This window comes from Betta splendens, chromosome 16 (assembly GCF_900634795.4).
Source record: "Betta splendens chromosome 16, fBetSpl5.4, whole genome shotgun sequence".
NCBI lineage: Eukaryota > Metazoa > Chordata > Actinopteri > Anabantiformes > Osphronemidae > Betta > Betta splendens.
This window is the reverse complement of record NC_040896.2, coordinates 7,491,731-7,516,291: the sequence shown is the minus strand read 5'-3', so window position 1 is coordinate 7,516,291 and position 24,561 is coordinate 7,491,731. Positions and strand designations below refer to the sequence as shown.

The window sequence follows — 24,561 nt, the reverse complement described above, 5'->3', positions numbered from 1 at the left end:
CATATATTTTTATTTATATAGTAACTTTATTAAACCCCAAAATGTCATAACAAAAAAACATTTAAACCACATAAGGCAAATTTAAAGAGTCCGTCAAATTAATCTCAATCAATGCATAAATAAACACTTACACGGTCCTAAAAACGTCAAGTCTCACTGTGAAATGTCACTGCAGGAAATGCTAAAAGGCTCGACTAAAACATCCTGAGAGCACTTTTCACCATGAAGCCGTCAGTAATCACACATTATTGAAAGCAATAAGCAGAGGATGAGAGGAAGTATGGTCTGTGCCTTCCTACTGGTCCTTTTCTCAAACAGAGTCTAATGAGTCGATACAGAAGCAGCTTTTTAGTGAACTTGTTGGACTTGTTCCTGTCACCGGCCCTCATACTATTTCCACAATATACAGTAAGACTGTACAAAACTGCTGGCCACAAAGACCTGATACAAATCATGTTTTGCATATAAAAAGATTTTTGTTTATTTGTAAAAGGAAACTATATGAATGGGATGATTATTGCTTCAGCTCCAACTCTGTTTCTTATAAAAATTAGTTATAAATAGTTAACCTTACTGTTATACAGCTGCTATAAAGTGCAGCCTTATTACAGAAAAATGTAACAGAACAGTTTCCTGAGCCTGAGTTTCCCTTGAGAGATCCCGTCAGCAGTATCTTGGATGTTATCATTCCCTATGATAGCTTTCACTTGCTGTCTTACATTTAGGACTTAGCTTTATTGGGGGCACAATCTTCCAGGAGCTCCATAATGAGGTCTAATTAAAAGAAAGGAAGATTTAAAATAGGAGAAACGTGGTAATGTCACTTAGACATATAGGAAGCATCTCAGTCAGACAGAACAGGTCAGAGGTGGACAACCTTTTCAAGCTTGACATGTTTCAAGCTTCTTTTTGCGCTGACTGGGCTGAGATAATAAACGAGTCTAATTAATGCTGGCTAAACGCTGCCAGAACTATTATTCAGGCTTTGACCTGTTGTGCGGACCTCTTTACAGTAGAATTCTTCCTGTAGCAAATTTAATAACCATAAAATATGAAGCTGATGCTGACAGTTTTAATGATAACTGGTGGATTGTCCCATAGAGACAAAAAGCTGAGGCCGTAATGGACATATATAAAACATCATTGGCATTAAAATTAATTGTACTGTGAAAAAGTCATCATTTTCCAAGTATTGATTTGTTTCAAAACTCACTCTTTAATGAGTTGTTCCAGGAGCTTTTACACTCAAGAAATTGGACTAGATGTTTAAAAATCATAGTTATACTTTACTTTGTAAATTGTATCATTTTATCAGTTTAACACAAACAAATAATTAAGGAAATTCACTATATGTTGGTTATCCATATTATCTTCAGAGTTTCGTCAGTTTATTGCTTTAACATCTTTCAGTTATAATTAATTCATTTTTGTTATTATTAATATGTGAAATGTTTTATTTAAATGTTTGATTTAAACAATGCGTTTGGTGATGTATTATCACAGATTAATTGGATGGTGGACAGTCAGGTACTGTATCACTCTGCGTCTGCTCTGGTAGACGGAAGTGACACGTGTTACACTCAAGCTCTTCCTGCAGGTAACTAACCTGGGGCTCGGCACTACCTTGGGACCGCAGACGTCATCCTGGTTAGTGACCAGGAGCCAATCATGAAGGGCGGCAGGGCGGGCCAATCGCGTCAGAGATAGTGACAGGTGTCGATCAATTGTTGACCAATAGGAGCGCGCGCAGGGCGGGGCTACGCATTAGACGTTACGTTGCAGCCTTGGTAATGGCAAGTGACAGAGGGTGAGGAAGAGGAGGCGAAACTTTTCACTTAGTAGTTGCTGTTAGTTTTTAATACTTTATAGCAGCAGTGGTACTATTTATTTATTCACTAAAGCACCGTTAATGTCGTCTGAGTGAAACTTAACTGAATTTCTAAACGCTGCTCGGTCTCGAAGTAACGTTGACGCTAACTAGCTGAACACACGGCAAGTTTCTTCGACTTCACGTAAAGTAGCCGAAGAGGAGAAACTATGAGCAACAGAGAGGACGAGTATGATTATCTTTTTAAAGGTAAGTGGCTGCTTTTATTATGCCCCAGCTAACCTCTAAGGTCGAGACCGGGGCTTCACCTGTAGGCGGCAGTTGACAGGCGCGCTGACCCGCACTCCTGGAAACAAGGTGTCGCACGACGTGTACCAGACCTAGCTAGCGAGAAGGGCACCTGCCCGGAGAGCTGCAGCTGGCCCTGGTCAATGAACAGCCCAGGTGTAACATGGCGGGGTGGTTAGCAGCACTGGCAGCCACTCCGTATTGTTAAGCACTTAAACTGTCAGCGGCATCTGCTATTAGTCATCGTGTAGCAGCCCGGTGATGCAACCATGTGATGCATCCATCAACAAGGGGGCACAAACTACAGCAGGGCGACAAATGAAACCTGCGCCTCTGAAGGAGATCCCAAACCCTGATAGACGAGTAGCTCTACTGGCCTTGCATCTTCTAAGTTCCTCTCATCACGCTTTATCCGTAACAGGCAGCAGAATTAACACAAACAGTGAAAGGTGACTGTAGATTAAAAAGAGAAAAACTATGGGCTAAGTAATCTTCTATTGAGCTTAATCAGCATCTAATGTCGAACGTTTTCTGATTCCTGCTTGGTCACATGTCTTGAGTATATGTTGGGGGATTTAGACTTGGACAAACTAAAAAACACATTTGACATTTCTTGTTTTTAAGTAATCATCAATTCATTGGCGGTGCATTTGTGTGGTAGGTGGCTTTTTAAAATGAACCTGTCTCATGTATACACATCAGCACCATTGACTGGTGACCAGATAACATTTACAGTCAGCACAATTTGCCGAAACACTATCCTACAAAGTGTCATCTGGTACCAAAGACACTGTGCTAAAAAGCTACTGCCACAGAACAGAACCTGGCCAAAAGCAGGAGGAAGGAAGTGTTCGTAGTTTGCTCAAATACAAACCTTTAAACAAGCGTGTGCTGTCAAACTAGAAAAACCAGCATCCTAAAAGCTCTGTGAGGCCACAGATGAGATGAGTTCTGTGTCATCACAGAGGAGATGAGATTTGTTCACTTGCTCAGGGATAAAGTGATATGAAATGAGTTCTGGTGACCAAATAAACTAATCTGAATGGTGCACAGCGGCACAAGGACACTGGTAAGGTCTTTCTTATTTGCTTAAACCAGGAAAGAGCTAATATTATTGTGGCCCTCCTTTCTTCCCTCTACATTCTTTTGTTCCTGCTGTTGGATGGCATGAGTCAAGCTGGGTGAGCACACTATGAGTCACACTCTCAAGCATTTTTCCTACCACTGGAGACATCATGGCAGGAAGTCATCCCATTTTTGTGCTGAAATCATTTAGGGATGTGTATTTAAGTTGTAATGATAGGTATTTTTGGAAGCATCACTTAAAGTCCTTGTTCTAAGACATGTCCTTTAACTGTATAAATCTTCAAGCAGACCAAATTATAATAATAATTTTTTAACAAATTAATTCTAATTCTAGTGTGTAGATAGAAAGATATATTCTACTGTAATAGAAGGTTTCTCTAAACCTTCTGTCTTTTTGATAGCCAGCAGCAGCCAGCTCAGTATATACCGGTAAACGAAGACATTTCCAGGTATTCAGAACATGTCATTTGATGAAATTGAACAGAGAGGCGATACTCAAATTCTCTCTTTTGGTTTCCCGTGTCATTTGTACATTCAGTCATTTGTAGGCTCGGCCACGCCACTGGGTGCAGTGTGTACAACATAATGGAGAGGTGTCATATTTTTTTTAGGTGAAGAATGTAAACCCAACAATGGGTCAGAAAATGGGTGTGTAATGCAGCAATATTACCTGTCTGATGGCACAGGACCTTCAAATAGTTGCTTAATGATTTTTGCCCTCCACCCAAGATCTTTTGTGTTGGACTAAATGCAGAATGACAGCAGTACCTTGGATATGCACAGGCTTGTGTTAATAATGTTGCACCACATGAACACTAACAAACTTTATTACACAGTCTGTGCAGAGACACAGCTGCATTGCCTAAATGCATGTGTAGACAGAGACTGTGAGATTTCAGCATTCCATAACAAGTTCCTGTTTCCTAACAGAAGGGTGGTGTTGGTGTGGGAGGCTCTTTTATGACAGACTGGCTCATCTCACAAATGTGGAAGTGGGTCCCGGACCAATGGTGATTCTAGTAAAGGCTGTTTAGATCCTATATAGTTATTACAAGGGGTGTTAACAGGCGTGGTAGTTTTTGTGTTGTGTTTGTGTGTCTTTAGTTTTATAAATAAATAAACAAACTAATAAATAAATAAATAGGTGTTTCATTTATAGTATTATTATTTGGTATATTAAAGTATTAGTATTTAGGTAGTTAGTAGTTCACCTACTAGACTTACTGTGTAATCCATATCTCGCTTTTCTGGAGGTGAGATATTGAAATACTTCTGTGACTGAAGGATATCTGATTAAGGAAATCTGCCTCATACGCCTGAGCTCCCCTGGTTCTGTGTGCTCAGTCTGCATGTGTTTCCTGTAAAGAGCAGGTGGTTCTAATATTTTGCACTCTGTGGGAGTCCCCTGAGTTTCTGCTCAACCGTGGCTGCGACCCACAAATGCGCATCACTGGCAAGATGGACTATTTAATGGAAAAGAGAATTTAATTTTAAGTCTTGCTCAATGTCACTTTGTGATTTAATGAACTGTTACATCATAGGTCTACCTTCCTTCGGTTTATTTTTATAGCTGCAGCCATAATATACTGCTGCTCAGACACATTCATTAGATATCATACTAAATAGTACTAATACAAAAATGAATATAAGATTATGTTATATAAATTATTCATTCCAGTCTGAACACCGTTGTTTGCAGGTGGTGTGATACTGATAATTTTTTGTCTGAAATCCTCTTGTTTTCCTGGTAGTGGTGTTGATTGGAGATTCGGGCGTGGGTAAGAGTAACCTGCTGTCACGCTTCACCCGAAATGAGTTCAACTTGGAGAGCAAAAGCACCATCGGGGTGGAGTTTGCCACACGCAGCATCCAGGTTGAAGGCAAGACTGTCAAGGCTCAAATCTGGGACACAGCCGGGCAGGAGAGATACCGAGCTATCACCTCTGCGTGAGTACAAAAGAGTTATAAATATATATACATTTAGAATAACAGTTTGATTATGCATAATGCACTGATATTAAAAATAGATTATTGGATATGATTAATACAGGCCCTACCTTATAACCTAGGGGCAGGAAGTATTTTATTAATCACAGCTTCATCTGTTAAGTTCCCATCCAAATATTCATTACTCTTTTGAATTAAAAACTGCTGTCAATCAAACACTGGTATATGTTTTTGACTTTATACGATGCTTGCGTGGTCCAGATACTACCGTGGAGCGGTCGGCGCACTCCTGGTTTACGACATTGCTAAGCACCTGACTTATGAAAATGCTGAGCGTTGGCTGAAGGAGCTGCAGGACCACGCGGACAGCAACATAGTCATCATGCTGGTGGGAAACAAAAGTGATCTACGCCACCTGAGAGCGGTGCCCACAGACGAAGCCAAGGCCTTTGCAGGTTAAATCACATTGCATGTTTGTTTGTGTTGTTGGATCGGGACCCAATATTGAAATTGTTGCACTGATACTTATAGAGCAGCTCGGGTGTGTGTGAGCAGTCAGATGTCTTTGAATGGAGATTAATTCAGTTTCTGTTATCTTAAGTTGGAACAAACGCATGTTGTTGAAAATAAGTAAACTTGGTCAACTTCCAAGGCTTTGTTACAGTATTGGTGACATCTTCTCCTGTCTGTTTTGTCCAAACTGACTTGTTATTCTACCACTCACCCCAACATATGGAGCCTAATTTACATAAACACTTTGTAGTGGACACTCCCATGCAAAGTGTTGGTGTGTATTAAAATGGCCTGACAGAATGGCATGGTGTACATCCTTAGAATCCCAAGTGTTCCTCATACTCAGGCTTTAAGTAACATCACTATATTACATGGGATGGTGAATATACAGAGCATTATAAAGCAGGTTATGGTGAACAGTTAAACAGGAAGCAGTTGAAATGACTTCATTTCTGGAGCAAGCCCTAGAGGCAGAGGAAATCTAACCCATTCCGCTCCTCATGTCGGTGCAGGACAGTAGTGTTAAATATTAAGAGTATTTGTTCTGTGTTTTACAGAGAAGCATGGCTTGTCCTTCCTGGAGACATCAGCATTAGACTCATCTAACGTGGAGCTGGCTTTTCAAACTATTCTCACAGGTGATTTATTTCATTGTTGAAACTGCATTCAGCACTTAGACCAGTGGTCTTAAACCGGTTCCATCGAGGGCCACTGTCTCTGCTGGTTTTCCAACTCTCCCTGCCCCAACTCCTACTGATTACCTAGACCAGGTGTGTGAACTGAAACACCTGATCAAGGTAATCAGCAGAGAGCTGGAAAACCAGCAGAGACACCGGCCCTGGAGGACTGGACCTGGACATCCCTGACTTATACCATCTGATGGCTTTGTCCAGACCGATCTCCACCACTAGATGGCAGCAAAATCCATTAAATAAGTTGTCTGTGACTCTCGCTGATGTGCAGTGTGTGACACCACGTGTTTATTTATTTTTTTCATGTGAGTTATTCTAAACCAGTCGCCCCTGCTGAAGACAATCACCAGCAAAACACTGAGCACTGGCTGTTATCTGTGGTTACGATTGCTTTTGCCCACTGTACCCGAGCCTCACAGTTATGTTTTTCCAAGCAAATGTTTACAGACAGTTTTCCCAGGAGGCATATAGCCATGCTAACAAGTGTGTGTGTGATGTTGGAGATTAGGTAACCTAGAGAAATAAGCAATTGTTGTGAATGAGTCAACCCTGGAGTGCCTGAAGGGACAATCCACCAGTGAGTGGCGCTTCCACTTCAGCTGCTCTAGGGGCTATCAGTCCGCAAGTATGTGCCACTCGCTGTTTGTATTCAGCTTCTGCTCTTTGTCCACTTCCCCTCTGTGTAATGGCTGAAGCCATTCTGCTCAAACCACAGCTTTATCAGTAACATCTAATTCATAAAACTTCAACGAGGCGCATGCAGCCAACACTGCACATTAGCTCATAGGGGAGGTAGCAGAGCATTAGCAGGCCAGTAAGGGGCCCAACTTTAGACCCAGTGGAGCAAAGAAGACGACTTGGCTCGCTCGGGTTTTCCTGCTGGGTCTGTAGTTGGCTGTATTTTCCATCGTTAGCCACAAGTCTTTTTTCTGTTTTGTACCATTTTGCTTAGTAGACATTTTTCAATTGCGAATGCTTTCTTTACCATCCACCCATACGTTCGAGTCAGAGGTGTTCACACTCCTCGTTAATCAGCTGCCAGGCAGGAAATCACACTTAAGGTAAACGACCTTTTGGTAATGTTGCTTTTTTTGCTGAAGAAAGCTGTAATTAAAACAGCCTCACCTGGTGTGTTTGAACAGCTTCTGCTAAATGTTTTATTTGGTTGTATTTTCTTCTCTCCAGTGTGAGCAAGCAGTTCCACAGAAACAAGCCACAGACTAATACTGCGTGAAATGTGTTTATTATGCGCGTGTGTGTTCTACCTTAAATGTATTGCACTGTGTTGCTTTGGGGAATGCCTAAATGAAATCTGGTGCTGCCACATGACAGATCGATGCCAGTCCAGGACGACAAGAATCTCGTACTGCTGCCAGGAGTCTGGATAGAACAGTTGTTGTTCAGTTTTGCCATGCTGTTTGTTCTTATCACAATATGTCCCACTGTTTGCTGGATTTATAGACATCTACACATAACTCATTCCCTTTCACCCCTCTCTCCATCACAGCCATCTACAACATCGTGTCACAGAGGCAGATGTCAGGGCGAAGCGACTCAGACTTCTCACCAGCCTCCAACGTAGTGCCCATCACGGTTGAGCCCACCCAAAACTCAGCCAGTAAGGGCGTCTGCTGCCAGAACAACTGAGACCTTATCACTGAGCTCCTCCTTCACCTCCAGGCAAATGAAAGAACAGCCAGACAGACGTATGTACAGGGAAAAAGAGAGTGCAGATAAGAATTTTACTCAAGGACACTTTTACTTGGTTGATTTTACTGTTGTCTGGTTTAGAAAACATAAGGTATGAAAAGGGAAACCAGTGACAGAGGGAGGGTAAGGGCGTTCAGACATGCAGACAGGGTGGTGTGGAGAAGTGAGTGATACAAAGCAGGTGAGCTGCACCCTACCCAGCGCGTTAAGCTTTGAAAGAGGTACATGATCAGAATATTTTAACAATCCAATGAAACATTGAACAGATTACATGAGCCCTTTTGTATCTCATCACAATTTCTGTCTTTGCAAACTGTCCAGTGCTTTATGCTCTGTTTTACAGGCCAGTAAATGCTTTTCCCCTCACTTCGCGCTACCACAGGATATTAAGAAATAAAAATCCACATCCAGAAAAAAAGAATGGCAACCTGGCCTTCCCCACTGTCGTGTGCAGTTTTCCAACACGTGTAATATTTCGACAGTGATATTTAATGACACTAATTTAAGGTCCTGTTTTTCCTTTGGGCCCAACACCAGTTGATTTAGATTTTCCACAGCGTTTTTCTGCACAGCAAAGGGATCCTTTTTGCTTGTTAATGCGCTTGCTCAGTCACGTCTATGTGAGGAAGCATGTAAGAGCAGCTACCCGCTCTATGGGGGAGCAAGGGCTTCGAGTCGCTTTTTCCCTAAATGCACAGGCTGGTGGAAGGTGGTTGGTTCAAGTTGTGTTCCACCAGGCCACTTAGAGCAATAACATCCCTCCCTAACAGCGACATGTCATTTCTTTTTGATTGCTTTTGATCTTTGTTTGGAAGGCTTTCCTGCTATGTGCACACTTTGTGCTCTGCAGATGAGTCATGCTCTTGTGAGCCTTTCACTGTGTTGACTCTATATCAGATGGGGTAGCTGCATCAGTAGTGAATGGACTAACTGCCTCATCTGTTGGTGGGATAGTAGTTTTGCCTCTGCTGATGACTGCTTCACCCCTGACTTGAACCGTAAGTTAGGGAATTTATTTAAATCCATAGACAACGCTTTTCTGCTGCCTGCTAGCTGTGATGGATGGATAATATTTCAGAGGATGAGGTAGTGAGGGCACTCAGCTCCGCTCTGCTCATGTGGTCTCTGATGTACCCAAGATGGCTTGTTTTACTGTAAGTGAAATCCTCTACTGCCTGCTCACCTACTCCTTTAAGTCTCTCTTTACACCGTATGTAACTGGAACAGGACTCTGCCTTCTGGGATCTCCCAGAGGCCTGCCCTGGCTCTCTCGGGTCTTTATTTCCTGTCGGGGGTGGGGGTTGTATTCAGGAGCCAGGAATGAGTTTGTTAATATCTAATAGTTTGATAGATGAGGAAGAAATGCTGTGTTAGGAGGGGATTGATTAAATCCAAAGGTTATGCACACAGATGGTGTTTATCCTACTGATGTTTTCCACATCAGCACTGACTGCTGTTGACTTTACAGGTCTTTAAACTGGGTGGTGTAGGTTAGGGCTTTTTAAACATTTATTCTAATATATGTATATTTGGACTGCATATGTATAAATAAATCTCATTTGTTATCGCCTGCCTCTTCTCGTGCCTCTTGAACATGTTTTAATATATGAGAGGCTGTTAGTTGTCGGCTCTTTAGCAGAGAGCAGTCATGATTTTAGGTAGCGTGATTATTGCTCATGATATATTCACTTGGCTGTAGTGTTTGCCCACTGTAATTTAACAAGATATTTGCAAAGCACTGTAAAATGATACTGAAATAAAATATCAAATCATCACAACCACACAAAGTCTACCCTTGAAGCGAACAAAGGAAGAAAAAGCAAACTGTTAATTTCAGCTGGAGATCATTTCATTTTTGTTTTATTAGAAACATTTACAATACATTTTGAATCTTGGAAAAATAACAAAGAACCAGAACTAACATGGCGCAGATACAATAATAATAATAATAATAATAATAATAATAATAATAAAAATGTCTCCAAAAAATGTAATTCACAAAAAAACATGTGCTATAAGAAAGAAACCTGCAATATCACATGCCGTGCAAGGGCATGGCATACTGTAACAGAGTTCAAAGACTTCTTTTTTTCCCATCCATCAAAGTTGACGGTCAGCCACAGAGGGCCACAGTGGCAACCCTCTTTCACTGTTCACAGAGAAACCAGAAACTAACGCCAGGTGATGCTGGCCCAAAACTAATGCACTACAACCACTATTAGACTGGCATGAAACACCTCTACTGTGCTGGAAAAATTGGAAACACTACCAAAGACAAACTGTCAGACTGTATCGGCCTCTTTGGAAAAGGTTGCAAGTTTCACCAGCGAGCACCACTTCAGTCCCCATCCTTTACATGCAGCAGAAAACGTGCCATTGTAGTGTGTTTGTCAAGTTTTTTCCTAAATCTGTATCAACTCTTATTCAAGCTAAGAAGTTCAAGTTAATTCACATGAGGTGCAAACAGTCTTTCATCAAGAACAGGTAACTGAGAATACAAAATCTGACTCTAATGTGGGGACTGAAATGGACTTTTTACCCATTATTTCTTTTTGCCTGGCTCCAAACGCATGTCAACTTTCCATTTTCCAAAGAGACTCCAACTATGAAAATCTACAGAGGAGAAACAGCCCAAGTGTGCTGACGTCAGAGAATAAGCCAGAGCCTGCGCCGTTTCTCCTGTCTAAGTGACCATACAACATACATGCAAACTAGTACGGTAATGAAACTGCTGTGTGTGTGTATATGTGTGCATCTAGTTACATAGATCTACTACACAGTGCGCTGCCGCTCAATCTGCACACTTCACCTAATGAACCCATTCGGGAAAGTCTCTCAAAGGCTTCCTTTAAGCTGATTATGCTCGTCGCTATTGATCACAAACTGAGTAGTAGATGTAGAAAATATATGAATGAAAGTGTGTACAAGTTGTGTGCGGCCCCTATTGGCGGGAGGGCCGCAACTGCCTCATTCATTCCAAGCGTTGCAGTCGTAACATGTTTTACACGTTGGATAAGTAAAAGCAAGTTTAGATTACAGAGGAAATGAGTAATGCGTTTCAGTCAGTAACGGGGTTAGTTGAAGGGGGAAAGGGGTTACAGCAAGCAGCACTGCACAAAGAATGCTGATGCAGGAAAAATATAGAATTGAGGCACAAAATTGATGCTCTGTGACTAAAATATCTCCAAATTCTAAAAAATATTATATTATTTTCTGTAATTATTCCATGTGAATGCACAGATGTTAAAGTAGTGCATGTCTGAAGTTAAAATTTAAGCTACGGGCAGCTCTTCATTTGCTTCATTTACCACGAAGCACGTGGAATGACGAGTGCCCGTAACTTCCATAAATAAAACTTCTAAACTTCTTTTCTCATTTTACTTAGTAGTAGAAACTGACCTCCCTGTGTTTAGAAATATATTAACTTCTTGTAATTTTAATTAAAAAACAAAATGTCTTGAGGTTACCCATAAATATGTTGCTTCATTTTTTTTTTTACTTTTCATAAATAACATCCAGATACTGACTTTTTTCCTCTGCTTTCTATGAAATAATAACCCATGTTAGCAAAATAGATTTGAGAAACTGTAATATGTTTTTTTTATTTATTTTAAGTTACTTTCTATAAATGTATGTGGAAGAACTCAAATATAGTCTACATTGAAAACCTGTCGCAAATCCTTTCCAAAAAAACAAACAAAAACTTAAAGCTCACTTGTAAATTGACAAAACAACAAGCATAAAGGAGTGCATTAAGTCGAGTGGTCTTTTTACATTCAAATGCGTTACTTGCTCAATGTGTGATTTTGACAGGTTGGTACAATTGCTTAAGTGCATCCATAGAAAATAAGGATTTCCTATCACTCCTCAAAAAGGATTCTACGCAAATGCATAAAGACTTTTTCATATCAAGAGAAGAAAAAACATCAACAGTTTCTACCGTTACTATAATAGTAAGCTTAATACAATATTGTAAATAATACTAACAAGAACTGAACAAGTCAAATGTCACCTAGCGTCACTCCACCCCTTTGTTGCTCCGCTGAATTAAAATGACGTCATACTGGGTGAGTTGGACAAATGAAACTTACACTTTAGCATATTCTTAAGAATCATAATTAAACTTTATGCATCAATTAGACTACATGGTAAATATATGATTTTATCAGCGTCCACTTCAAGGTCTTAAAGCTTTTTATACACTTCAGGTATCAGACTGATGAACTTTGTATGCGATCTTAACTTTTTTCTGATAAATCTTACCTACTGTGCTATAATTTACTAACATGCAGTTAAACTTAAGGATACAGTTAATGGCTCTAAACAGTATGAACTAAAACCACAGTGTTATTTCGTTTATCATTACACTGTCACCTTGTTTTCGTCCCAACGGAAGCGTTTACTCTCAGCTTGTCATTGTCAACACGATTTCTTTTCAGTCTGCTTTTCAGTTTATTATGTTGCCCGTCCTTTTTTCTCTCAACGTCTCTAGATTGGTGAGGTTTTCAGAAAGATTAAGAGATTCCCTGGACTTTTTTTTTCCAACAATCTAATCAGGACAATAAAAGGAGGACTCAAAGGACCTTAAGTGCCAGGATGTGCTATGCTTTTCTCTTTGGGGAGAGTTAAATCTGTTACCGGCGCCTCTGTAGTATTTAACTAAGCTTACGACACTGAAACGTGATATGCCGTCATTTCATAGATATCGATTGAGTGGCCTCTAAAACTTGAGTAAACAGTCATTTCAGCTGTGAGGTTACTTCTCTATTCAATAAACCCATAACCTAAGATGATTCTGATTAAATAAGTTAACTCAAGCGATAAGTTAGTTCATGTTCTTCATCTCCTTGTCATTTGTTCTTTGGCTATTTCTGACCTTTTTCTTTCAAAGAAACGATACAGATAAATAAAAGCAGGTGTAACGCAAGTTTCAAATAGAGACACGAGGCCACAAACGCATCGCTCTGCAAACAGGACTCGTCCTCAGATATGATGCAGGTAACACACCTAAGAAACAAACAGGAGGAAGACCTCGTTGCTCGTTTACACCCGAGCGATCGCGTCTGGACCTGGCTTTCCTCTAAGGCACAGAAACTGCAGCTTCATCATTTCAGTGCTAGAGGAAGGGATCCTTGCGTTTGCCTTGACTCACCCTGTGACCTGATTGAAATAAACAAACAATTAAGTAATCAAACGACTGAGACCCTGATGAACACAAAAACGAACTAATGCGTATCCTGAAACTGCTGCTAATTAATTAAACCTCTGTTTCTACAGTGGTGTGAATCCATAGTGAATTTTAAGCAGGTACGAGACTGAAAGGCAACATTTCTTTTCTAATAATTAAGGTCAATTTCTGAATAGAATATTATTTAAAGAACTGACTAAGAAGGCTCCTCTGTTTATTGTCCCCGTATAGACCTATTATTGCTTTTCATCCTAATATACATAAAAACTGAGTCATTCGTTAGGGGTTAAGTTACATACTATTCATTTGAGTTTGTATTTGAGACTGGACTATACATCAGCGACTTCATAAAAGATATTCATTGTTACACTTTATAGTAGAGTCTGGTTAATTTCTTATCTATATATTTGGATGAAATACTAAGTTAATCAATTTAAATAATATTTCTTAAATGTATGGATCTATCTAATATACTATTATTGTCAAAAGGACGATGGGAGGCATATATAAAGATTTAATCTCCCTAAAACTCAAACATTTTGAATTTCATATGCTAAAACATTGACAATGACACTTTCAGTTTGTAAAAATAATCGAAACCTCACTTCAAGCGGGCCTGTCTGGATGATCATAAGTGATACACATACTGTATTTACATAGATGCTCGGAGCGCTTTCCCATAAAGTACGATGCTCATAACTTATACAGCGTCTAAACTGGGAGAACCTCCAATAAGCCCTCTGCTCATTAAACCAGTGCAATCTCAACCAAGTCATCAGCGCTGACTAAAACGGGTGAGAGGTCTCCCACACGATCACTACAACCACTACTGTAGCATTAAGAACAACAAGAACCACCAGAACACGAAAATGATAGGGAATCCTTATGTGCATGTCTTTCAATCCTATGAATTCTAGCTCACCATCAGTGGTCGGTTTGGTATTAATGAAATGCGCAGGTTTTGTAATAAGGTGCTTTACTCTGTATTTTAAGTAAAGTGTTTTAAGAGCCTAATTTCCTGAATCCCTCTAATCCCCACCCAAGCAGTTTGATTCACATTCTCATTTCCAAAAATAAGTCATAAAGTTGTTTAGTGGGGGCAGTACTACCAAAGGCCAACGGAGCTACCTTGTATGCAAAGTCATGGCAATATTTTCTTTCAAAAGTATTAAGGCAGAAAACAAAATAAAAACACTACGTCTGCTGTCATGCTGTCTTGAATTTGCTGTTGAAAGCTCAGGCCAAACAACTGTGCAATATCACATCCATAAACTCAAAACTATTCTTTATTCCTACAGCTCTTAGATTTCAGGGTACCTTTTTGCAAGTACAGTGCTTTTCCGGCAGCCCACACCAAACGCGAGCGGTCTGCTTTGTGTTAAAGAAAAAAAAAATCAGGAGAGTTGCTATTGTTTTAAGACAGAAGCCGAGCTGAATTGTTCTCCAATACACCAGACGCTGTGAATGACTCCGCTCCCGTCACCACTACTGGCCCACATGTGACAAGTCACAACTCGCTGCAACACTGATCCGTGTGTTTGTGAGATGTGCGGGGTCTCGTATTAGGGAACATACCTCTCTGGCCTTCTCCATCCCAAACGAATGCCCCACACCCCACACCCCCCCATTATTCAACAGCTTTAATCCCTACCCCCACCCGCTCTCCTCTAGCCCTCTGAAATCCCCAGGCTGGGGCTAAGGCAGACGCAGAGGGTGTGTAATTTGATTCAGCATGAGTGCTGGTTAAATGGGGCGTTTCCTCTGCTTTCCTGTCAATTACAATTGTCTGATTTCATTCTGGAAGCTCAAAGCGAGGGCCACTACCATTGGCTGGAGCCCGGGTGTCCACAGTGAAGGGGCAGCTGCAGGATGTCCCATACAGTAGCGAGTCGGGGCGCGGAGGGGCCGGGGGCGCGGGTTTTGTGGAAACTTCGATCTGCACTGGCGCTGTCACACAAGCGGCTCCCCCTCCGAGCGGTGCAGGAGGGGGGATTACCGCTGCACCACATATAATAAGATCACGCAATCACCCTTCTTAAAATGCTGTGTGGTAAATAGCGTGACATTAATGCACACACAGGTAACGGCTGCACCTCCTGATAATTGTAGATAAATTATTTTGCCGCTGAGCCTCCCCTCATTTCACAGTCAATGCCAAATTCAGCTAGTGTCTTTCAGATATTGTGTGTGTGTGTGTGTGTGTGTGTGTGTGTTTTAGGACAAAAGAGGCCCCCCTCTCCTCGGTAGGGATCGCTCCGAGCAGCAGAAAAGGAGAGGAAAAAGGGGGGAGGGAGTGGAAGGAGGGGGTGCTATTTGCCCAGCTGCATCCAGACCATCCGGACCCTCTGCTCGGAGCGGGTGGGGCTCGCTGCGGGACCCTGTGCTGCCCCTCGTACGGCTCCGGAGCCTCCACGCGGGCCGCACCTGGACCGGCCCATTTGCCTAATTATCAATGAGCCGATCCAGGCCGTGTCCGAGCGCTCGCAGCCCAACGCCGCTACTGGGCCCAGACAATGCGCCCCAGTCAGAGAGGCCTCGAAAGCAGCGATCGAACTGTAAGCTGGGAGAGACACAAAAGCCACTCCCAAAGAAAAGGCGGAAAGAAAGGCGCTTTAGGCGGGACCTCCAACTTGGGGTCACCGCCACAGTGCCACCAAACACCTGCTCCTGTACAGCCTTGCTAATTACAGTGGGGACAGCAGGCCCTCTGCTCGCGCATAATGCTGCTCGGAGCGGGACGTGGAGGAAGGATTACTGATTTGGGACTCTGCATTTTACAGTGTCAACTGCTGCCGTTTCAGGAAACAGCTACACTTTTACTCGGCTTCTGGCCACATGCTAATTCTGCTCCTTATTTACAGCGCACACCTCGTAGAAATGCTTGTTGACTGGAGCTCCTGCATTGTCCTATATCGCCGGCGACTGTGGCCAAATGACCACGCGAGACAACAAAGCGCGGTTAAGGTGGCTTTGAAACAAGTCCATCAGGGAGACAGTTATGGAGAACTAGCCAACTGGATGGATTCCAAGGCTTTCTGCCTCACAAATTAAATCAGTGCTTTAAGCCAATAGAGGAACCACATGCTTTTCAAGTGCCACGAGGAGCAAGCTTTACTGAATCTGTTCAACAAACTGCAGTTACCAAAGTCTAATCAATGGCTACTGAAAGGAAAATAAAATCAAACTTTATGCAACTTTTTGTGTATATCTGTGAATATTAAAACTAATACAATTTACAAATTAAAATTATAAATAAACAATGACTACCTTTTTTAGCATTAAGACTATGTGATATAAGAACTAAATAAAGGGACTGGGTTTGATTCCTTGTAAACATTGCTTTGCTTTGACTAAAAATCAATCTGTTCACAATTTCATTCCGCTAAAATCTATTTTGGACCAATAAAATGCAACCATAGTCACAGAAAAACTAAAAAAATGGCTGAATTCACCTTCACATCAGCTCCAGAAATTTCAAGGTATGATTGACAATCCTATTTTATGAGCAAGACGATTGTAAGGTGCAATGAAAATTTCCTTCTAATAACAACATTGACTTTGTAGGTCAGTCAGGTGCAGAATGGGTACCTCAACAACCCTCTCGGTCCTTCAATATAAACCCACTTCATGGTAAAATAAAAAATTTGAATAATAAAATGTTCACATTACTGTCTAGCTCTGCCTAAACTGTGATTCATGAATGAAAAACAGCAGCAGTCAAAAAACTGAAAATGCAAGGTACTATACTTCTCTTATAAACAAAACTTTTATAAAATATATATGCATATATATATAAAAGAAAAACTTAAAAATATTTCTTATACTTTTTTAGTAAAGCAAGCAGTGCCTTCTAAAATATCTGCTTGATTGTTTTTAAATTTTCTGAAAAACAAAAATGTGTATTATAATAATAATCATAATAACAGTAAATAATTATTGAATAAACACTGACAAAACTAATGATAAAAACTGATGTGGTTCCTTAAGAGAATATCCGGATGGCCTGTGTGACCTGGGTGTGGCACACGGGGCACTCCGGGTGGTTGAGCTCACAGATTCGAATGGCACACTCCATGCAGAAGAGGTTGTGGCCGCAGGGCACCAAGGCGGCCGTCACTTTGCTCTCAAAGCAGGTCATGCAGTCCCGCACGGTGGCCGGTGGCGAGTCCGGCACCGGCAGACGGCCCGGGAACCCCTCGCCCGCTGAGGTGGGCTCGCTGTGGGCGCGGCGGGCCTGGGCGTGAGGTGAGCCGGCTACGGGCACAATGCTGGTGACTGAGGAGTTGTTGGTGCTTCCGCCTCCGCAGGGTTCGGGTAGGCCGGGGGAGAGTCTGGTCAGGGGGAGCGGGAGGCCTCCGAAGCTCTTGGAACGCTGCTGGGCGTAGAAGGCCACCTGTTTGGGATAGTCGGGGTCGCCCCAGCTCTGGGAACCCTCGGATCCAAAATAAGAGCACGGCTTTTCATTGGAGCTGGAAAAGTTGCCCTTGTTGTAAATCCCCCCTCCTTCGCCTCCTCCCCCCCCTCCGACCATGGCATCTGAAAAGTTCTGGCGGTAGCTGCTGGTGAGTGGCTTGCGCTGGCCCCCCTGCAGCCCCCACACCTGCTGCAGCCGGCTCTCCAGGCCGCTGCTGCTGCCCGCCGGGCTGCTTCCACCGTTCGGCCCCAGGCAGTCGTTCTCATTGTTGTGGTCGTGCAGGCCCCCCGTTCGGAAGGCGATGTGCGCTTCGATCTCCTCGCGGGCGCGCTCGGCGTTGCTGGGGGATCCCGTGATTTCAAAGACAGGGTCGCGGTCTCGACTGGGAGTGACGATGTAAGTGCAGGTCTGCTGCTGGATGCGTTTGATGGTGGAGCCCTTGGGCCCCACCACCAGCCCCACGACACGGTATGGCACTCTCACCTGGATGGTGGTCTGACCGGGCAGCGGTGTGGGCGGGGAGCCGCTGAAGGACACGCCCAGCTTGTTGCGGGACGCCCGGAGCATAGAGAAGTGCTCTGCAGCAGAGATGATTTCACGACGGGCCAGTGCAACATCCTCCTTCCGACCGGTGATCAAGAACACAGGCTCCTCTCCTCTCACCGGGGTTTTGATGTAGGTGTTGGTCTTGGCGCGCAGGGCTTTGATCTTGCAACCTACAAAGACACCGAGATTATTTTAGAATAGGGAAAAATGATACAGCAGCTCAAGTCTGAGAGTCGCATCAACTTAGCAGAATGAACCCTGACACTTAGTGTCAATTCAGATTCACTACAGCTTATTGTAATGTGCTGCAGGTTTTTAACAGCTGCACAGATGAATTACTTATATTTGGGGTTTCTGCAGCGAAGCATTAGTTTATTTATGGAGTGGACCAATTTATTTGCTCAGACAGGTTACTCAGAAACGTTGACTGTGCAGTGATATTAGCCCTAATAAACACAGTTATGGAGGATGTCTTGAGTGCGATATTCGCAGGATTGTGGTGAGCAGTCGTCTCCTGACCTTTTGTTGAACTCGCAGAATTGTGCCACTAACATATGCTTTGTTTTGAGGCCGTCGTTGCTCTACATGTGCCGCGTTTCTGATCATTGTGTAATAGTTTACTCTATTAAGTGCTTTTAAGGGAGAGTCCTAATGTGAGAGAGTGCGAGTTAATGTTGTTTCATGACAAATTACCCGACACAAACGCATGTGCAGTAAATCAGTAATTATTTAGCAGGATTCCAGGTGCAGTAAAGGTCAAGGGAAAGGTTGCAGGAGAAGACAGGATTGTTATTATATGACTCGCCATAAACAAGGCATCAACGCGCCTCATTCAGAAGCTGATTAGCGCTTCCACATTCATTGATGATGGTCTTGAGTGTGTGCCCTCAGTGCGACTCCGGACAAGCAGGCATCAGGCGTCCGCTCAGTAAACAAATCTGTGCTAATCTCACTCGAGTCCACAGCTTCAGACGACACAGCACATCAGTGCCCTGTCTGTCTGAAAGGTAGCGGCAGTGGGAGTCACAGGACTGGGGTTGAAGAGGAGTTTCTGTGTGACGCTGCTAAATGAGCTCATTTTCTAGGGAAGCGGCCCCGCTGAGGGCCCAGGGGCGCGGGCAGAGGCCCATGATGCCCATGCTACTCGCTAATATTAGGCTAACAGAGTTGTCGCCGTCGCATGGGACTAAGAGCAACGGCCGTTTCCCTTCTCTCCAGCTACACGGCACCTTTTAATCTGTTCCAATTGACATTTCAATTAAATAACTATCTATAAACAAAATAGGCAAAGATTAATTAAGTCAACCAGAAATGAGGGTCCCTTGAGCCCCGTTTTTGTTGAGCTGTGGTGCGAGAGGCGCCTCTGAGTCAAAACAAAGCCAACCTTGATCTAAGCAGCAACGGAGCATCTTCAGGAATCGATGCCTGCGAGTCTGACGGGACAAAACAAACACACCCAGGCCTCCTTGGAGGCGGCTGCTCTGTTCGCCGGCTTCACGGGGCCGCGCGGCGCCGAGAGGAAGGGGCTCCGTCTGCAGCTCCGGCTGGAGATGGACCTGAATCAAAAGCAGCCCCGTCAAAGCCCTCTCCCCTAAAATCAGCCAAGGCGGAAGGACCCTGTGACTGGATTCACCCCCCAGCGGTCTTCAGTTACCACATTCAAATTCTAAACTTACACTTCAGCACCCGCGCTGGGCGATAAGAGGCACTTAGTGGCATAAGCCAAATCCACATTGTTATAAAAAATGTCATGGCGCTGCTCGGAGCCCCTTGCGACAGCATCCAGGACCTGTTTGTTTTGTTTCATGATAAATAAAGATCTGCAGATGGTACCTCGCCCACCCTGCAGTCCCCTCTCCGTCCAGCGCTCTAGTTGCTGCCTCTCCTGACAGGCAACCATGTGCTATTGAGAGTGTGCAGTGAAGTGGGGCTTGTGAGGAGCCCCCCTGCGCTGAGCTCCAAGGCGTGACTCCCATTCAGCTTTCAGATGCCACGCTGCCCTTCAGTCCCTGTCATTGTTGCCATTGTTTCTTATTTCACCACATGTTAACAATCGGTGAAGCCACAGAAGCACAGTCCCTCGGCAGCAGTAGGAGGATGAAGGAGCCCACGTCCAGGTCCTCCTCCCAACCTCACTGGAGTTAAAGCTGCTTGGAGCCTGATTGCATGTAAATATGGACGCGCAGGTCAGCCGTCGCCAGCGTGGCTGCAAATAAGCCCAAACAACTGAATATCCCGTTAAATAAGGACTCCCACCGCGGTGCAACTTCTCGCTGAGTCACCCTTTAGGAGCATCCCGTGCGCCATGCATTAACGCACCCCTCCCTCCCCTCGTCCCCCGACTTTCACACCTTTGTTTGACAGCTACTGTCATTCAACTTCAGCTCTTTGTTCAATAAAGGAGCTCCGAGTCGAAGAAAAACGGGCAAAATATTCAACGTGTCTCGAGCTGAACTTTCCGACTGCCTCGTTGGAAAGAAGAAGAAAAAAAACAAGGAGACCACGCTCGCTCTATTGTCCAATTGTGTCACTGGGGCAGTGCGCAACATAAACAACGAGCCGGATCCATTTGTAAAGAGGCTGAACATCTGCCACTACGGTGCTCAAACGTGTCGTTTGGCTTTATTTCATGAAGCATCGGGTCAAAGTAACGCACATTGCGCTCGTCGCCAGCGGCACGTTGCCGTTTTTGAACAGTCTGGCGCGTCTCAGACGACAAAGGAAGCAAGTGCTCCCTGCTCCAGTGTCTGCGCTGACATTGATGGCGTGGATGTAGAATCATTCGCTCAGGAGGGAACGGGGCTCTCTCTCTCTCTCTCTCTCTCACACAAGCCTCTTTGGCAAATTCACTCAAAGGCTAAATAAACACAAAGAAACGGTGGCTTTGTCTCAGCGGACGGGCGCAATAACGAGCGCAGGAGAACTTAGACCGTTGTGGCAGGAAAAGTGGGAGGCTGATATCTCGGGGGAGTAGAAAAAAACACGCGAGCAGCCACACCACTCCCTTTTCTTTGTCAAATAACACCAGGTAACAGGGAACAAAACACAAAGCGCACATGAAGCCGCGGGGATCGCGCACGCTCTTAGCGGGAGAACGGCGCAAGTTTGGAGGGAAACGCTCGGCGAGCCGGCGGTTTACCTTGTCTGCCCACTATTTCGGCCACATGTTCGGAGCTGGGCACTGGGACGCATTCCGTGATGTTGCAGCCTCGTCCCTTCGTCTCACTCGAGGAGCCCTCGTACAGGGCGCACAACTTGCTCTTCCCCTGCAGGATCGCAGCGTCGCCGCCGCCGCCGCTGTTCGCGTGGTTGTGGTGGTTGTTGTTGTTGTTACTCCGGTCCTGTACTCCTGTTGTTGGGGCTCCGCCGCCGTCCTCGCCTTCCCCGAGCCCCAGCAGAGACAACTGGCCCAGCGCGACCCTGAGGGCACGGGAGTCGTCTTCCTCCTCGTCGGGCGGCACGAGGAGACCTTCGCTGCCGAAGCCGGAGCCGGCCAGATCCCCGCCGTAGCCCCCGTTTTTCTCCATGATCCCTGCTAGAACCAGCAGGCTAGGCATGGCTAACAAAAGAGTGTGTGAGACAAAGACAGGGGAAAGAGACTGGAGAAACAGCACCCGTGCCGCCTCCTCCTCACCCCCTCCTCCTCGCGATTCCCCCTTTTGCGCTAGTCCCTCCCATAGACCGGCCCCCTCTCTCTCCGTCCGCCACACTTTCGTACAGTAGTCTCTCTACGAGCGCCGCGCCGCCGGGACACGAGGCTGTCTGCGCGATGGACGGGGCGCGGCGACGCGTTGCTCCACCCAGTCTGGTTTACACGGCTCCCCTCCTCGCCGAGACACAGCGAGCCGCCCTCCCGCTCCATTCGTCTCCGGCTCGCGAGCCCGCGGCAGCTCGCGTCGAGCCGCGTGGGTCGCCGATAGCGCGCGAGCGAAAGGCGTCGGTGTTCGGGCGACTTCCCGGCCCGCACCGCCGCGCGCGCCCGCTCGCGGCTGCGGCGGAGCCGGAAAAGCCGCATTTGTGGCGACTTATGTAAGAATAGCGAGCAGGATGTAAACAGTTGCGTATCAAAAGGCGCACATGGTCTCCTGCTCGAACGATGATGTCAACTCCATCACCGGGAGGCAACTCCTACACATTATGGTGGCGCTCGCGGCCCGTCTGACTCGGTTCCGTCCAAAGTGAAGGTGTTGGGGACATTTTGGGGTCCGCCCACCTCCACGGCGCCGTGCTTTGCGGCAGGTCACCGCGTTGTTGTCTCCGGCGCCGTTGCGCATGAGGATGTTATGTATAGGAGGGAGAGGGTGTCTGTGGGGGTGGAGGTGGGGGTGCGAGGAGGAGAGGAGAAAGGGAGTTGTCAGACTGGCGCTGCAGACTGTGTGCAGCCGGGGAACATCAGAAAAGCCCTCGCACATTCCTCGCAGAAAGCGAGCCCCGCTTTTTGCAGCAGCCCCGGTGAACAAAGGACCGCGCCGTTGGTTTCGCGCACACGCTCCCCAAGATGTCCTCGACAGAAGCCACGCCTGATGGTGGTTGTGGAGGCTTCACCACAAAGGCTCAACCGGCAGCCATATAGTAATAATGTTAATTAAAATGATATTAATACAGTTACTGCGTGTGTGTGTGCGTGTGTGTGTGTGTGTGTGTGTGTGTGTGTGTGTGTGTGTGTGTGTGTGTGTGTGTGTGTGTGTGTTTATGGTTGAAGCAGGTACTGCAAAGTGTCTGCAACTTCAATAGACGTTAACCTGGATGTTCACATTTATTCTAAAAAATATATAATCATCAACAAACCAACTGATATCTGAGTATCTGCTCAGTGTTGGGACTTTTTGTTGTCTGCGGCATCAAATAAAATAATACTCAGCAACGGATGTCCATGTTTTCAGCTTCCTGAAAGTGTCAGCTTAACTCAAGCTTATCCTTCATTACCATCTGTGCATATGTATGGTGGGACGTACTGGTTGCATAAGGCTACCTGAATGACAAGGCACACTCTGTTTACTCTGACAAAACAGTAGACGCTCCACTCTACAAGGAATTACACAAAGCTTTGTGTGCATGTGTTTAGAGCGAGGCTGACGTTTACGTTCATATAGAAGCTGCACCAAGACTGTGGAGCTCCTTTGTTTCCTAAAGGAGGTGTTGGATTCACCCTGTTCATTATATTCTGTGAATTATTGTCCTCACATTTGATCTGGGTTTAATGTGTAACTACCTCAACAAAAGCACGTCCAGTCTTGCATTTGGGCTTAAACGCCAGCATGTGACTCCTTAAAGAGGTTTAAAATATTTTTTGCATTTCTTGTGAGATCTCCTTCTGCTTTTTAATAAGCCACAGAGCAGAGCGATACTACAACTGCAAAGTGCCAATAACCGCTCGTGAAAATAGAAACAATGTAAATGTTGTGATGAAATTGCAGCAGAAAGACAGAGCAGGTATTTTTACATGCATAATCAGAGTCTAGACGCGCTCTCTGGGTGCCAATCAGGAAGCGGTCGCTTCCCCAAGGGCGTGTTGCAGATGAGAAGTCACAGGGAGACTCCCGGTATGAACTGGGATTAAAACATCCCCCACTCCACCCAGTAAGAGGAATACAAAAAGCAGCAGCAGCCGGAGGAGAGCATGATGGTCTGACTCGTGGAGGGCCCGGGGGTGGGCAGGGGGGCATGCCCCCCATCCCCACCCAGCGGAGCGGCCTGGCGATTGGGTGAGGCCGGACACGAGGCCCGGCCTCTTAGTGGCGCAGTGTGTCCAGGAGGTCGTCTGGCTCCATTAAATGGCTCCGCTGAGAGTCCAGACCCGATCAATAAAGGCCCGGCTCTGGGGTATCGTTTACCGTCCTCACAGCCGGGAGCCTGGGTGCGACCCTGCGCTGGAGCGGCGGCGGCTCTGAGCGGACCGCAGCGGGCCCGGTCCCGGTCCAGACGCCGCGCGCGGCTGTGGCCGGGGGGGGGGGGGGGTGAGCCACAGGATCCCTTTGAAGCCCAGAGAGCTGAGGTCATGTTACTCGCACGTGAAAAACTCAATGATCTTGACCATCTGTTGGTCGCGCTAGCGCTGCTCCTGTTTTTTTCCCTCATGAAAGGCTGAGGGGCATCTGTGGGGAGACGCTGTGGGTTTACTGTGCCGCAGACACACGTCAGCCCCTTTGTCCACCAGCGCATGCAAACACTGCTTTCACCTATGTGGACAGTATCCATCTCCTAAAGAGGACGCGGTGAATAGGCCGAGACGCGTCCCTGAAGGACGTCCACGGCCAGATGTCCCTTTCAGGACTTCCTGGTGCCCTGCTGCCACTTGTGCGAGCACAAAGGGACGCGTTGGCGGAGCCCCATGTGCCGACGCCACAGC

The 24,561-nt window shown here is 45.2% G+C and overlaps 2 protein-coding genes across 2 annotated transcripts; one reads left to right on the top strand and one right to left on the bottom strand.

The window, feature by feature from the left end:
- Positions 1–1,759: 1,759 nt before the first annotated feature.
- On the top strand, positions 1,760–9,636 carry rab11al (RAB11a, member RAS oncogene family, like). The gene is made up of 5 exons (XM_029128311.3): positions 1,760–2,077; positions 4,954–5,149; positions 5,411–5,604; positions 6,220–6,300; positions 7,862–9,636. Exons 1-5 carry the CDS (start codon positions 2,038–2,040, stop codon positions 7,999–8,001), a joined length of 651 nt encoding a protein of 216 aa, XP_028984144.1. The 5' UTR covers positions 1,760–2,037; the 3' UTR covers positions 8,002–9,636.
- A 272-nt stretch (positions 9,637–9,908) lies between these two features.
- mex3a (mex-3 RNA binding family member A) lies at positions 9,909–21,875 on the bottom strand. Its single transcript, XM_029128310.3, has 2 exons — positions 21,352–21,875; positions 9,909–18,382 (listed from the first exon to the last, which is right to left on the bottom strand). The coding sequence occupies exons 1-2, from the start codon at positions 21,767–21,769 to the stop codon at positions 17,235–17,237; spliced, it is 1,566 nt and encodes a 521-aa protein (XP_028984143.1). The 5' UTR covers positions 21,770–21,875; the 3' UTR covers positions 9,909–17,234.
- Between the last annotated feature and the right edge of the window lie 2,686 nt (positions 21,876–24,561).

Coding starts and splice junctions, on each gene's coding strand:
- mex3a (XM_029128310.3), bottom strand. CDS start 21,769: ATGCCTAGCCTGCTGGTTCTAGCAGGGATCATGGAGAAAAACGGGGGC. Junction 18,383..21,351: donor CGAAATAGTGGGCAGACAAG/GTAAACCGCCGG, acceptor GTGTCTTTGTAG/GTTGCAAGATCAAAGCCCTG.
- rab11al (XM_029128311.3), top strand. CDS start 2,038: ATGAGCAACAGAGAGGACGAGTATGATTATCTTTTTAAAG. Junction 2,078..4,953: donor GTATGATTATCTTTTTAAAG/GTAAGTGGCTGC, acceptor TTTTCCTGGTAG/TGGTGTTGATTGGAGATTCG. Junction 5,150..5,410: donor TACCGAGCTATCACCTCTGC/GTGAGTACAAAA, acceptor TGCGTGGTCCAG/ATACTACCGTGGAGCGGTCG.